Genomic DNA, 13,995 nt, shown 5'->3' with positions numbered 1-13,995 from the left:
GGGACTCCTCTTGCAACCGCTGGTTGTTCTGCCTGAGATTTTGCACCTCTGCTTGCAGCATTGCCTTGTCCTCTTTCTCCTGTGGGAGGCATGCAAACATAATGACTTTCAGGCTCGAGCGTTCTCACTCTGTATTGGCAGGACACATCCACGCCACATGAGGGGTTGCTATGCCTGAATATGTTGATGGAATGACACACAGATGAAGACAATGGCTGAAGCTGGGGAAAAGATGGCTTGCTTGATTTGCACATACAACAAAATATGCCACACTATTACATGCAATGCAAACATTGATCCTTTGATGAACAAAAAACTGATTCTTACACAGAGGCCCTGATTTACTAGAGGTTTGCATGTATACACAGTGCCGTGAAGTCTATGAAGTCTCTTCTGTTCACCAAAGCTGCATTTATTTGATCAAATATACAGTTAAAAGAGTAAAATTGTGAAATATTGTTACAATTTAAAATAACTGTTTTCCATGTTAATATAGTAAAATGCAATTTATAGCTGAATTTTCAGCATAATTACTCCAGTCTTCTGTATGCTGTATGCTGATTTGCTGCTCAAGAAACATTTCTGATTATTATCAATGTTCAATACATTAAAAAGCAAAATAATTTAACAAATTTCAATTGGAATGTATATTTATTAATTAATTGGGCAGCTTAAATTTCCATTTCTTGTGTGGAAAAAGTTAGTACACCCCTACATTTATTAAGTGCCTTAAACTACAATCAAATCCAACAAATAATAACCGAAAATTAGTAGAGAATCACTAAACAGGACAGCCACACTTTATATGAACCTTATTATACTGCTCTGGTTTGTTCATAAACCCTAAAAAAATCTAAATGGCTTTGCCACTTTTGATCAATTGAATGCATTCTTAATAATAAAAGTAATCATTAAGTAATCATAAAAAAAAATTGCATAAATGAATTATGCATGAAGGACTGACAGACAATTATACAAATGTCAACAGGTTATTTCTCCCAAATGAATGCAAGACCAGCTACAAAACTGAGGGGTGTACTTATTTTTCCACAGTAGACATTTTGAATTAATTTCTGTATATTTTAGATCGGACAAGCAAATTAGTAGCTTTTATTATCTCAGTAAATCAGGACCTGCATGCAAATTAGTTTGATTATTATCAATGTTGAAAACAGTTTTTGCTGCTTAATATTTTCAAAGAAAACCATGCTACTGCTTTTAGAATTAGAAAGTGCAAAAGCATTTACTTGAATGTCTTCACTTTTGATTAATTTAATGCATTATTGCTGAATAAAAGTAAAGCAAATTAGTAGCTTTTATTATCTCAGTAAATCAGGACCTGCATGCAAATTAGTTCTTGATTTCAAAAAAAAAAAAAAGCCCAAAGTGGCGTCAGACATGCTGCATCAGTCATATGAAGCATTCATTAAGCTCTGGACATTATTGAAAAGACAAATACATGCATTTTTCATAACGTGCATGCATCCTGAATGATATTAATGCCCCAAAACACTGAAAGAGCAATGATGCCTCTAAACACGGTAGCAATTCACAGTAGACTGTTATCTGTGCATGTATAATAATGTTCATAAGGCCACACTTTTCTCTCAAGGTGACCGAAGTCTTCAGTAAGCTATGATTTACCTAGATGAGTGTGCTGGAAAACTGTGGGACATTATGCAGTCAACCATGCTCACCCTCGCTTTCCCTTCCTGACCTTATGTGGATAATGGGATCAAACAAAGGAGAACTGAGAACCTGGATCAGTGTACATGCACTTCAGTCATACAGTTGTAGGTCGATGTTAAGTGTGTGTGTGTGTGTGTATGTGTGTGTGTGTGTATGTGTGTGTGTGTGTGTGTGTGTACTATGACACGCCTACTCTGTGTGCTGACCAGCCAATCACAATTAACCTCAAATCTCTCCATTTCTTAACATCCATTGTAGAGAATGAGCAATAACAACAAAACTAAAACACTCAAAAGAAATTTAGCTCCCATAAGCAGGAAAATTCTTTTGAAAAGTGTGTGAAATGTTCTTTGTGTCGGGGTAATTCATCATTTAAAGGAATGTTCCCAGGTTCAACACAAGTTAGGCTTTATGGCAAAATTTATGGCAAAATTAAAGTGCCAAAAATGCTGTCTTGTTTCAGATCCAATAATAGTAATACTAATAATCCATATAAAATAATGAATAGATAATGCTCTAGTTTAAATAATTAGATTTTAATTAGATTCCATTTTGCCCATTTTGTGTTGCTGTTAAATAGTAGGAAATAGCGAGAGAGAAAAAACAACAACTTTACCCTTAAGGGCTGATAAGATTATGTTTTCCATTCCCTAATAAATTATTAGGTCACACTTTGTTTTAAGGTGTCCTTGTTACGGTGTAATTATATATTTAAGTACTGAGGAATATTAATTAACAAGATGTGTAGGGTTAGGATTAGGGTTTGATTTGAGGTTAGTTGCATGTAATTATACATAATTTACTGTGATTACTACAGCAAGTACATGTAATGTGTAACAAGGACACTAAAATAAAGTGTTATTATTAGTAGTATTATTAGTACAACATATTCTAACTTAACATTGTATTTTAAAACTGGGCTTTTCCAAACCAAGAAACTGAAGTTTGAGTCATTAATCTAAATGAACAAATCCCTGTTAATGAAGAGTGTCACATAAAAAATATGTGGTAACACTTTACAATGAGGTCCCATTAGTTAATGTTAGTTAATGCATTAACTAACTAACATCACCTCCTTCACATCCTTCAAGGAATAGTTCACTTTAAAATGAAAATTTGCTGAACATTTACTCACCCTTAGGCCATCCAAGATATAGATGAGTTTGTTCTTCATCAGATTTGGAGAAATGTAGCATTGCATCAGTGTCTCATCAATGGATGCTCTGCAGTGAATGGGTGCCGTCAGAACGAGAGTCCAAACAGCTGATAAAAACATCACAATAATCCACAAGTAATCCACACCACTCCAGTCCATCAGTTAAAATTGATTGAATTGATTAAAATCCATCATTAAGACCTTTTAACTTCAAACCATCGCTTCCAGCTATAATACGAGTCCATAATCCATAATAACGCTTCCTCCAGTGAAAAAGTCCATCTCCTGTTGTCTCTCACATCAAAATCCACCCACATATTTGTTTAGAGCTGTTTTGGACTGTTTTAGCTTGTAAACGGTGGTCGATCTGTGCAGATTTCTCTCCTGATTCAGACATGACGGCTGTTCCCTGAAGAAAGCAATATTATGGATAGAGGACTCATATTTTAGCCAGAAGCAACATTTTAAAATGTTAAAATGTCTTAATTATGGAGTTTTTTTTTTTTTTTTTACAAACATGCAGCTTTTGTCTTCTCCAGATGTTAACTGATGGACTGGAGTGTTTTGGATTATTGTGATGTTTTTATCAGCTGTTTGGACTCGTTCTGACGGCACCCATTCACTGCAGAGCATCCATTGCTGAGCAAGTGATGCAATGCTACATTTCTCCAAATCTGATGAAGAAATAAACTCATCCACATCTTGATTTAGTAACTTTTCAGCAAATGCTTATTTTCGGGTGAACTATTTCTTTGAGCTATACTTTTTCATCATTTTGTTGTTAATCAAGTGAGAAATGTCAAGCATGTTTTTGTTTTTGGTTACTGATTAAAATCTGAGTAAAAATCTCATGCTCTACTTGCCTTAACTGCCATTGGTGGGTTAGTGTTGAGAGTGAGCATGGCTGCCCAATGTCCCTCCAGCAATCTTCTCATCTCCTCTGTTCACCCTGCTCAATGACAAGACAGGTTTCTTTTGCTTGTCCCGCCCTACCTCTACAGTCCCTCTGTGTGATTGGCTCTGTGAAGTAGCAGTGGCTCTTTGAAGTAGCGAAGAGGGCAAGGACTGGACAGGGCAGATATACAGACAAGGATGGGTGGATGTATTGAATGGGAGATATTTGAAGGGGTTACAGTGTGCTGCTACAGAGAGAGCTGTGATGTGACAAACCCACAGAGGACAAAGTACCTTTTGGAGGTCGTCCTGCAGTCGCTTCAGCATGGCCTCTAACTGGGACACTTTCTCCTCAAGGTGACCAGGCGAGTCACTGCGAAGGCAGGGAGAGAAAGAAGAACACCAAAAAACAAAACAAAATGATGCCCAGTCAAGTGTTTGGATTAATTCAGATGTTTTAATGTTTTTGAAAGAAGTCTCTTCTGCTCACCAAAGGCTGCATTTGGTGATACAGTAAAAACAGTAAAATTGTGAAATATTATTGCAATTTAAAAAAGCTGTTTTCTATCTGAATATATGGTAAAATGTAATTTATTTCTGTGATCAAAGCTGAATTTTCAGCATCATTACTCCAGTCTTCAGTGTCACATGATCCTTCAGAAGTCATTCTAATATACTGATTTGCTGCTCAAGAAACATTTCTGATTATTATCATAGTATCTTTGCTTAATATTTTGTAGGGCTGTCACAAATGATTATTTTGGTAATCGAGTAATCGGTCGATTATTTTGACAATTAATCGAGTAATCTGATATTTTTGGTGGTAATAGACCTAAGCAAAGACCCAAGCCTTTAAAATGACATAAAATACACATATAATAACAATGAGGCAATACAATTTTGTTCAAATAAAGTGTCAAAAGCAAGTAACCATATGGTTTTATAGAACAACACTGTTAAACTACATAATATAACGATCATCTTATGTACAGTATACACATGTCTCCAGGGGGCGCCAATGGACTGGTGAACAAATCCTTGTTTATTACTGGCCAAACAACCTTTTAATTCAAATGTTTACTTAATCTTTAATATTTGGCCACTTCTTTATGATAGAAATGCTCCAGCCACTGTCATTTCTTGAACAAGAATGTGGACATCAAAACACGCAAACTCAAAGGGAGGGCTTGAACTTTTATTTTGAAATTGCGATATCGTGAAATAGTGTAACAATTTAATTATTTGAATATATGGTAAAATGTAATTGATTGCTGTGATCAGAGCTGAACTTTCAGCATCATTACTCCAGTCTTCAGTGTCACATGATCCTTCAGAAATCATTCTGATATGCTGATTTGCTGCTGAAAGTGTTAATTCCTTTCAATAAATACATAAATAATGTTACTGTCCCCAAACTTCTGAGGGGTTCCGTAACATTTACAGTACTGTTTCATAAAAGCTGTCAGATTTAAAGTTCTCTTTGAGTTGTGAAGGAACATTTGCTAACCGTCTTGCCTCATGTTTTGAGCGCTGTGTAATCTAATGTCGAAGAGTTCATGGCACAGTCAGCCTCACCTGTCCTTGATGTCTTTAAACCTGGTTTCTGTCTGACCTGGCTGGTTTTCTGGGGATGCTTGTGATCCATCTCCTGACTTCCGGTCTGAAACCAAGCAGGACATTACACTATTAATACTCCATCTTGTCACAGAAAAGTAACCAGACCAGCATTCTTCAATGAACAGACTAAACTCACACGTTCACATGTTCAAACACAAATGTCTCACCTTCTCGAGACAAAGCTTCCAGAATGTTCCGGCAGGCGTTGGCCAGATCAGAAATCGACTGCCACTCTTCTTCAGATGAATCTGCTGTCTCTGAGAGAACTGAAATCAACAAAAATATATTGTAAAAGGTCTTTGTGGAGAGTATTTATCATGTATTATCTGTTGGCATCTACAAGAAGTGTTTTTTGGTCTCAAAAACACAATGAAGAAACTATTTTGAATTTTTTTAGCCAACACTGACCCAGAGATGCAACTGATGATTTTTGAATGCTTTTTCAAAATTGTGAATAAAACTAAGATTATACATATACATACAGTGGGTACGGAAATATATATATATATATATGACATTCTACATACTATTTCAGTCTTTCTATTTCAATAATTCATGTTTAAAACCATGGGTTACATGCCGTTTCTTTGTAATTAATTGTGAACTTTACTTTAAATAAAATTACTACTTTAATTGCTAGTTAAAATTGTTTCGACTCCTTTTTTTAGTGCAGACACATTTGCAACTGTTTGGAGTTTAGTGGAATTCTCTCTTCATCTGTCAAGATTGAAATTATTGTTCTATGCTTAAACGAATAAACTATGACACATTTTTAGATAACAAGATTCATTTATGGTTTATGACCTTCTCTGTTCTCCATTACATTCATTCCCAATGCATTTTTTATTTATCATCCTGAGGGTCTCTGGTTACAAATTGGACCAATCACAGCTGTTGTGGTCTGTGTAGATGCAACATGAGTTACACTGGAGAGACGTACGGCACAGGATACACTTTAACCACTGCAACTATGCAGAGCTTACAGCATGAATCGGGCGCAGAAATATAAATAAGCCTTTAGTCTGTTCTTAAATCTGAATATAGCATTAAAAATTATTCTAAAAATTAATAAAAAATTTTACAGTTCATGTGTTCATCCAAGTGAAAGGCATAGTGTAGGATGCATGATGCCTTATTAGGGAAAAAATACAGTTTAAAAGAATGAAATGTAATGTTTTCTGACACCTAATTGCATGTTAATTATAGTTAAATACAAATGCATTATAGTTGAAATTTATATTTAATGCAATAAGCTGAAATTTAGAGAGCTTTCTGACCCACTAAGTAGGACTTACATCTTACATCTTTATATGTAATTTCATAATTATTTATATTGTCTTTGAAATATGATTAAAGTACTGCTGAATGTACTGACAAGCATTTATGATAAACTAAAATACCTTAATGTCATCTCTATTGAATCTTGGGTAACACTTTATTTTAAGGTGTCCTTGTTACATATGTTGCATGTACTTACTATTATAATAACAATTAATTATGCATAATTACATGCAAGTAACCCTAATCCTAACCCTAATCATGTAGTAAGTACATGTAGTTAATTATTTCCATTAAAGATGAATGAATAATTTTTTATATTTTTAGTTTTAGTTAATTATAATAACCCTGGTTGGGAAAGAATTGAAAATTGTGTGATCTTCAGTTGATTCGTGGAGGATGCCCAGTTTTTCTCTGTAACCATGTGTATGATCTGTAAAATCTGTTCAGATTTGTACACATTCCAGCCTTTAGATTAAATGAAAGAGCTCCTGCTGTTTTTCAATTAATTACAGAATTAAACCTCTCACAGTTTAATATATCAAAATGTCCCATCTGTACTTGTGGAAACTGCACTTGTATATTACCAATGAAGCTAAAATAAAGCTTTGGATGTTTTGAAGCCACACAGTCACTGTGGAAGTACTTGAATGACGGATTATTTAATAACCCACTGCAGATAATGGCCTGCTGTAGCAACAGTGGTCTGAACCTATAACATTAACTATATCAGTCATTTAAAAATAATACATTTACTCTGTATTATCCTGTTAACATTAAGAAACACTTACTCTTAGTGATGGAGTTATGGAGGCTCAGAGCTCTGGAGTTTCTTTCTGCACTTTCCATGCAGGAGGATCTCATGGTCACATCACTGACCGACGGCCTCTCTTCAGGCCCCTGATCACACACAAACTAGACAGAGAGGACGAATGAAACCGTCAATGAGTAGAAGCAGGCAGTATGACCACAATATCATAGTAAATGTATATAACAATATGTTTATTTTGCTTGAAATTAAACCTCAAATTTATTGTACTGTTATATGTATGTAGTAATTATGCATAAAGTGTAATACAGAGAATTAAATGCTACAAATTAAAGGTTCTTTAAATCATTAATTCCTTCATGTATATACAGTATGTATGTACATATGTATGTATGTGAATTTTATTTGATTAATGCATGATAAGTCTGGTATCATTAAAAAAATGCTTTACACTGAGTTAAAAACAAGACTCAAAACAACCAATTAATCAATAAAATGTTTCCTTCATCATACTTTCTCTTTTGTCTCACTGAGTATTATTCATTCATTCATTCATTCATTCATTCATTCGAATTTTATTTTATTAATGCATACCAAAAAATTTAAAATAATTTATACGTAATTAATGATAAGTTTGGCATCAATAAAAAAAGTTTTACAAACAAAAGACTCAAATCAATCAATAAATCAATCAATCAATCTGTCTGTCAGTCAAATAAATTAATAAATAAGTAAATGAGTATTCCTCTATTTTCTCATCATATTCATCATACTTTCTCTTTTGTCCCACTGAGTACATTGAGTAATAATTACACGTTTTATTTATTGTTTTTAATTTTATTTGATGGACGCAAACCAAAAGCAATATATAAATTATACATAACTAATGATAGATCTGGTATCATTAAAAGACAGCTTTACACAGAGTTAAAAAAGAGACTCAAAACAATCAAATAAATAAATATTTCCTGCATTTTTGTCCCACCGAGTACATTTATTTATTTATTTATTCGTTTGTCCGTTCATCCGTTTGAATTTTATTTAATGGATGCAAACCAAAAGTATATTTATTAATTTAATTTATACATAATTACTGATAAATTTGGTATCATTAAAAGCTTTACACTGAGTTAAAAACAAAAGACTCATCACAGCAATCAACGAACTAACTAATAAATAAATCAACAAATAATTATTACTCAATGCGCTCATTAGGACAAAGGAGAAAGTATGACGAATATGAGTAGATAAAATGCAGGAAATAGAGCGAGTGAGAGAAAGTGATTTTATAAGGGGAAGAAGGGAAAGGATGAAGTGGGAGGAACAGAAAGGAAGGAAAGAGAGAGAGAGAGAGTGGGAGACGGATCTGAGAGGTTAAAACCCTTCTGAAAACAGCAATCACTTTCCAAATACAGAGAGTTACACAAGCGGATCCATCAGATGCCCTCTGTGTGGGAGACAGATACTGAACACAACAGCAGCACATCATGCCATGATTCAGGTGCTTCAATGCATTGTGCCCTTCTGTAAGTGTCAATGCCCTTAATATTGTTTTTAAGTAAGCCTCATAGTTAGGCGTGTAATGATTCATTTGTTTTCTTGGTGAATCTATGCCGATGTATATGCATCAATCCTGGAACATGGATTTTTGAATCATGAATCATTTGTTTTGGTCGAGAATCTATTTAAAACGTTAAAAAACGAATGAATCATGATTTGGTAAAGTATCATTCAATATATATAAATATATATATATAAGTTAAATGTGGTGTTCTCATGGTCATAAAACAATTATTATTTCCAGACTGAGAAATCGCATGGAAATAAATAAAATAATTTAAAAAAATAAAAATGGAATATGGAATATTTTCCTAAGTGCGCTTGGCTTAAAAATATTTTATTATAGTTTATTAATATTTAGAATTAGTTTGTATTTTAATATTTTCTGTTTCAATTAAAATTTTAGTTAAAGCTTAAGTAAATTGATTGTGTTGTTTGTTTTCTTGAATATGTATATATTATGTATATGTACATATGTATATAGTTATTAGTTATTAAATCTACAAAAAATTTTACTCAATGCACTCAGTTGGACAGAAGATAAAGTATGATAAATATAAACAGATAAAACGCAGGAAATAGAGGGAGTGAGAGAAAGTGATTTTATGAGGGGAAGAAGGGAAAGGATGAAGTGGGAGGAACAGAAAGGAAGGAAAGAGAGAGAGAGAGAGTGGGAGACGGATCTGAGAGGTTAAAACCCTTCTGAAAACAGCAATCACTTTCCAAATAAAGAGAGTTACACAAGCGGATCCATCAGATGCCCTCTGTGTGGGAGACAGATACTGAACACAACAGCAGCACATCATGCCATGATTCAGGTGCTTCAATGCATTGTGCCCTTCTGTAAGTGTCAATGCCCTTAATATTGTTTTTAAGTAAGCCTCATAGTTAGGCGTGTAATGATTCATTTGTTTTCTTGGTGAATCTATGCCGATGTATATGCATCAATCCTGGAACATGGATTTTTGAATCATGAATCATTTGTTTTGGTCGAGAATCTATTTAAAACGTTAAAAAACGAATGAATCATGATTTGGTAAAGTATCATTCAATATATATAAATATATATATATAAGTTAAATGTGGTGTTCTCATGGTCATAAAACAATTATTATTTCCAGACTGAGAAATCGCATGGAAATAAATAAAATAATTTAAAAAAATAAAAATGGAATATGGAATATTTTCCTAAGTGCGCTTGGCTTAAAAATATTTTATTATAGTTTATTAATATTTAGAATTAGTTTGTATTTTAATATTTTCTGTTTCAATTAAAATTTTAGTTAAAGCTTAAGTAAATTGATTGTGTTGTTTGTTTTCTTGAATATGTAAATATTATGTTGTATGTACATATGTATATAGTTATTAGTTATTTTAGTACTCAAGTTAAATTAAATGAAAATGAGAAATGTTGAAAAAAATTGCCGAAAAAATATTTAAGTTTTTTAAATATTTGATTTTATTTCAGTTACATTTTTTTGTAAGTTTTTAATTTTTTACCCTGGTTACCCTGGTTTAAAAACGACCTTCATACGATTTTTAGCATTTTAAGTTGATTCTTGACTGAAACAACGATTCACAGAATAATAGGGAATTTTAAATTGCTATTTCCAGACCAAGAAAACTCATGGAAATATTTTTTTTAAATTATTTTTTTCTTCTTATTTTAAATGGAATATGGAATACTTTCTTAATAGTTTATTATAGTAATTAGTTTTAATTTTAGTATAGTAATTTAGATTTAATTTTATTATAGTAATTTTATTGTATGTTTTTGTTTTATCAGCTCAAAAATATTTTTAGATAAAAAAGTTCGTCAAGACAAACTTTAGGTTGGCTTGAGAAGCCTAGACTGAAAGTTTAAAGCAGTTGTAAAAGCCTGAAGTTTGAAAATTTAGATAGATGTTGATAACATGATTCTAGCATGATTAGCATGTTTTTAGCATGATTAGCCTGTTACTAGCATATTGCTGGCATGATTAACAATTTACTAGCGTGTAGCTAGCATGTTTGTAGCATGATTAACATGTTACTAGCATGTTGCTAGCAAGATTAGCAAGTGATTAGCATGTTGCTAACATGACTAGTAAGAAACTAGCATGTCGCTAGCATGATTAGCAAGTGACTAGCATGTCGCTAGCATGATTAGCAAGTGACTAGCATGTCGCTAGCATGATTAGCAAGTGACTAGCATGTCGCTAGCATGATTAGCAAGTGACTAGCATGTCGCTAGCATGATTAGCAAGTGACTAGCATGTCGCTAGCATGATTAGCAAGTGACTAGCATGTCGCTAGCATGATTAGCAAGTGACTAGCATGTCGCTAGCATGATTAGCAAGTGACTAGCATGTCGCTAGCATGATTAGCAAGTGACTAGCATGTCGCTAGCATGATTAGCAAGTGACTAGCATGTCGCTAGCATGATTAGCAAGTGACTAGCATGTCGCTAGCATGATTAGCAAGTGACTAGCATGTCGCTAGCATGATTAGCAGGTTACTAGCATGTCGCTTGCATGTTTCTAGTATGATTCGCATGTTACTAGCATGATTAGCAAGTGACTGGCATTTCGCTAGCATGATTAGCACGTTACTAGCATGTCGCTAGCACGATTAGCATGTTACTAGCATGTTGCTAGCATGATTAGCAAGTGACTAGTGACTTTGATGCAAAAAACAATCTTAGTTTGTCTTTTTCTTACCTAAGACGCATTAGGAGAAGCATTTACATAACCTATCAATGCACTTTAAAAAATACAGAATCAAATCATTAAATGAACTCGAATTGAATCTCATTGTGAAACGCATCGAATTGAATTATTCTGAATTTGAAAAAATCATTCCTGAATCAAATCTAAATCATTTCGCACCGGTTTGTATCAATAAAGTAATGTGCCTGTGTGAAAGAAGAGGCTGACAACTCCTGACAATCAGTTCATTCAATACGCTCTCCCATCAGCTGCAAAACAATATAGTCTCATAATGAAACGAAAAAAGTGTGAATGACATACCTGTTCCTCTTGCTCCAGAGGCACTTTGGGTTTGACTGCCAGAATGAGGTCAGGGGTCTCGTCCCAAAGCTCTCCAGGGTTTTCATAGATGTGCCTGTTTGCTTTCAGCCCCACGTTATCGTATACATGCCTGACAGACAAACACATTCAAAGAGGAGAAACATTAGTTAAGCAGAATACATAAAAGAGAGTATTTTACAGCATCCAAAATACTACTTTACTTTTGAATGAAATAAAATGTGTTATCGTGCTTATAAATATGAACGCTTTCCAATTAAAGGGGTCGTGCATAATCTTGGTTACCATAGAAGTACACTTTAGCATACTTTAATAAGAGTATTTATTATGGAAATAATATATTTTTAAAACATAAACTTGAGTACGAACTGAATGTGATTTTTTTTTATGAAAATGGATTGTAATTTAAATTTATGTCTATTGTCTTTTTGAAATATGGTTAAAGTACTGCTGAATGTACTGACAAGCATATATGATAAACTAAAATATACTTTAATATAATTTCTATTGAAACTAGTGTCATGTATTTATTTGTAATTACACATTTAAAATAATGAAATTGTGATTTAGTTCATCTAAAACATACTAATTTTATAGTGTAATACTGAATAACACTAAAGTTAAAATTATAATCAAGTACTTTACAGGTGTTATGTTATGTTATGCTAGTCAACACGTCAAAAGTAGCTCTTTAAAGCACAACAAAAGATTATTAAAACAACAGATTTACAATGTATTTTAACTAAACTTTGATGTAAAATTGTAATTATTACAAAGTGTATCTTTTTAAAGTTAAGAAACAGTCAAAGTTTGTTATTGTTGTTATTGTTAACTAAAACTAAAATAATGAAAAAAAAATGTTTTTGTTAATTAAAATAAAGGTAAAATAAAAGAAAATATCCTGGAAATATTAGACGAACACTTAAAATTATCTTTAAACGTAGTAGATTTAGTAAAAAAAAATAGTAGTTTTAATCATTTTAGTGTAAAAAAAAAAAAAAAAAAAAACCTAACTGGAATAAAATAAGTTGAAATACTAAAATTAATAAAAAAATAAAATAAAAATAAATTAAAGACAAATATATTACAAAACATAAATAAATAAATAAAAATGTCATTGTAAAACTACTTACACTATAATTAACATGCCAACTGAAAATGCAAAAATAAAACCTACTTCAAAACGCTAATAAAAACTATAATAACATATAAATAATAGTAAAATAACACGGTTGCAGAAAGGTAATTTTGGACCCTGATTTAATCTGTTTGTTAAGGAGTAAACAGGACATTTTTAGAGTGAAATCAGAAGCAGACCAACAGAACAGACAGAACCGCATACCCTTCAATGATGTCCTGATACGGAGCGTGTCCTTCTAGCGAGTAGCTCCGTGTGAGAGAGACGGGGGTGACTTCAGGGCTCTGGCTCTTCATGCTGTCCTGCAGGGAAGTCGCCCGTAAGAGAGGCAGGCTGGGTGGAGAGAGGAGCAAATCTGTTTCCATGGGCTCCGGAAATTCCATCTGCTCTCCAAGAAGCTCCTGCTTTAGAGTTTCACTGTCTGACGTCTTATTTTCAATCTCTTTCTTCTCCTCTTTCTCTCCTCCGCCGCCATCAACCTCAACTTCTTCATCGTCATCCAGAACCCAGGCCTCGCCTGACCGTCCCTCTCCGGATTTGCTCTCCGCGTCCTGGATGGCCTTCTGGTAGAGCTCAGAGAAACTCCTGAACTCAGACAAGCACAAGAGCAACGGGAAAAGAACGTGAAGAACAACAAACAAAGTTTGAGCTGATTTATTTCAGCGTACGCATTTCACTGTTAGTCATGGATGAAGAGATCAATGCTGCTATTTTGGTTTTCTTTTTTGAAGTATATTATATAATCAAAGACTTACATAAATAAGTAAGTCGCTGTATATAGGATTTGAAAAAAATGCAGTTTTGTGTGTGTGTGTGTGTGTCAGTGTGTGTGTGTGTGTGTGTGTGTGTGTGTGTGTGTGTCTGTGTG

General features: G+C 33.4%; 1 protein-coding gene across 1 annotated transcript in view; it reads right to left on the bottom strand.

Moving 5' to 3' along the window:
• Nucleotides 1–13,995, bottom strand: part of LOC107745308 (signal-induced proliferation-associated protein 1-like) — a 34,468-nt gene continuing 20,473 nt past the window's right edge. The window contains exons 11-18 of the mRNA XM_016559168.1: nucleotides 13,332–13,712; nucleotides 11,972–12,101; nucleotides 7,426–7,549; nucleotides 5,524–5,622; nucleotides 5,315–5,399; nucleotides 4,034–4,112; nucleotides 3,709–3,910; nucleotides 1–79 (exon numbers count right to left, since the gene is read on the bottom strand). Coding sequence (XP_016414654.1) covers nucleotides 3,728–3,910; nucleotides 4,034–4,112; nucleotides 5,315–5,399; nucleotides 5,524–5,622; nucleotides 7,426–7,549; nucleotides 11,972–12,101; nucleotides 13,332–13,712 — 1,081 coding nt within the window. The 3' untranslated portion in view covers nucleotides 1–79; nucleotides 3,709–3,727. The remainder of the gene's footprint in view (nucleotides 80–3,708; nucleotides 3,911–4,033; nucleotides 4,113–5,314; nucleotides 5,400–5,523; nucleotides 5,623–7,425; nucleotides 7,550–11,971; nucleotides 12,102–13,331; nucleotides 13,713–13,995) is intronic.

The sequence above is a fragment of the Sinocyclocheilus rhinocerous genome, unplaced genomic scaffold, assembly GCF_001515625.1.
Source record: "Sinocyclocheilus rhinocerous isolate Xijiao unplaced genomic scaffold, SAMN03320098_v1.1 scaffold1399, whole genome shotgun sequence".
Classification (NCBI taxonomy): domain Eukaryota; kingdom Metazoa; phylum Chordata; class Actinopteri; order Cypriniformes; family Cyprinidae; genus Sinocyclocheilus; species Sinocyclocheilus rhinocerous.
Note: the sequence above shows the minus strand (reverse complement) of the source record. Positions and strands in the feature narration are given on the sequence as shown.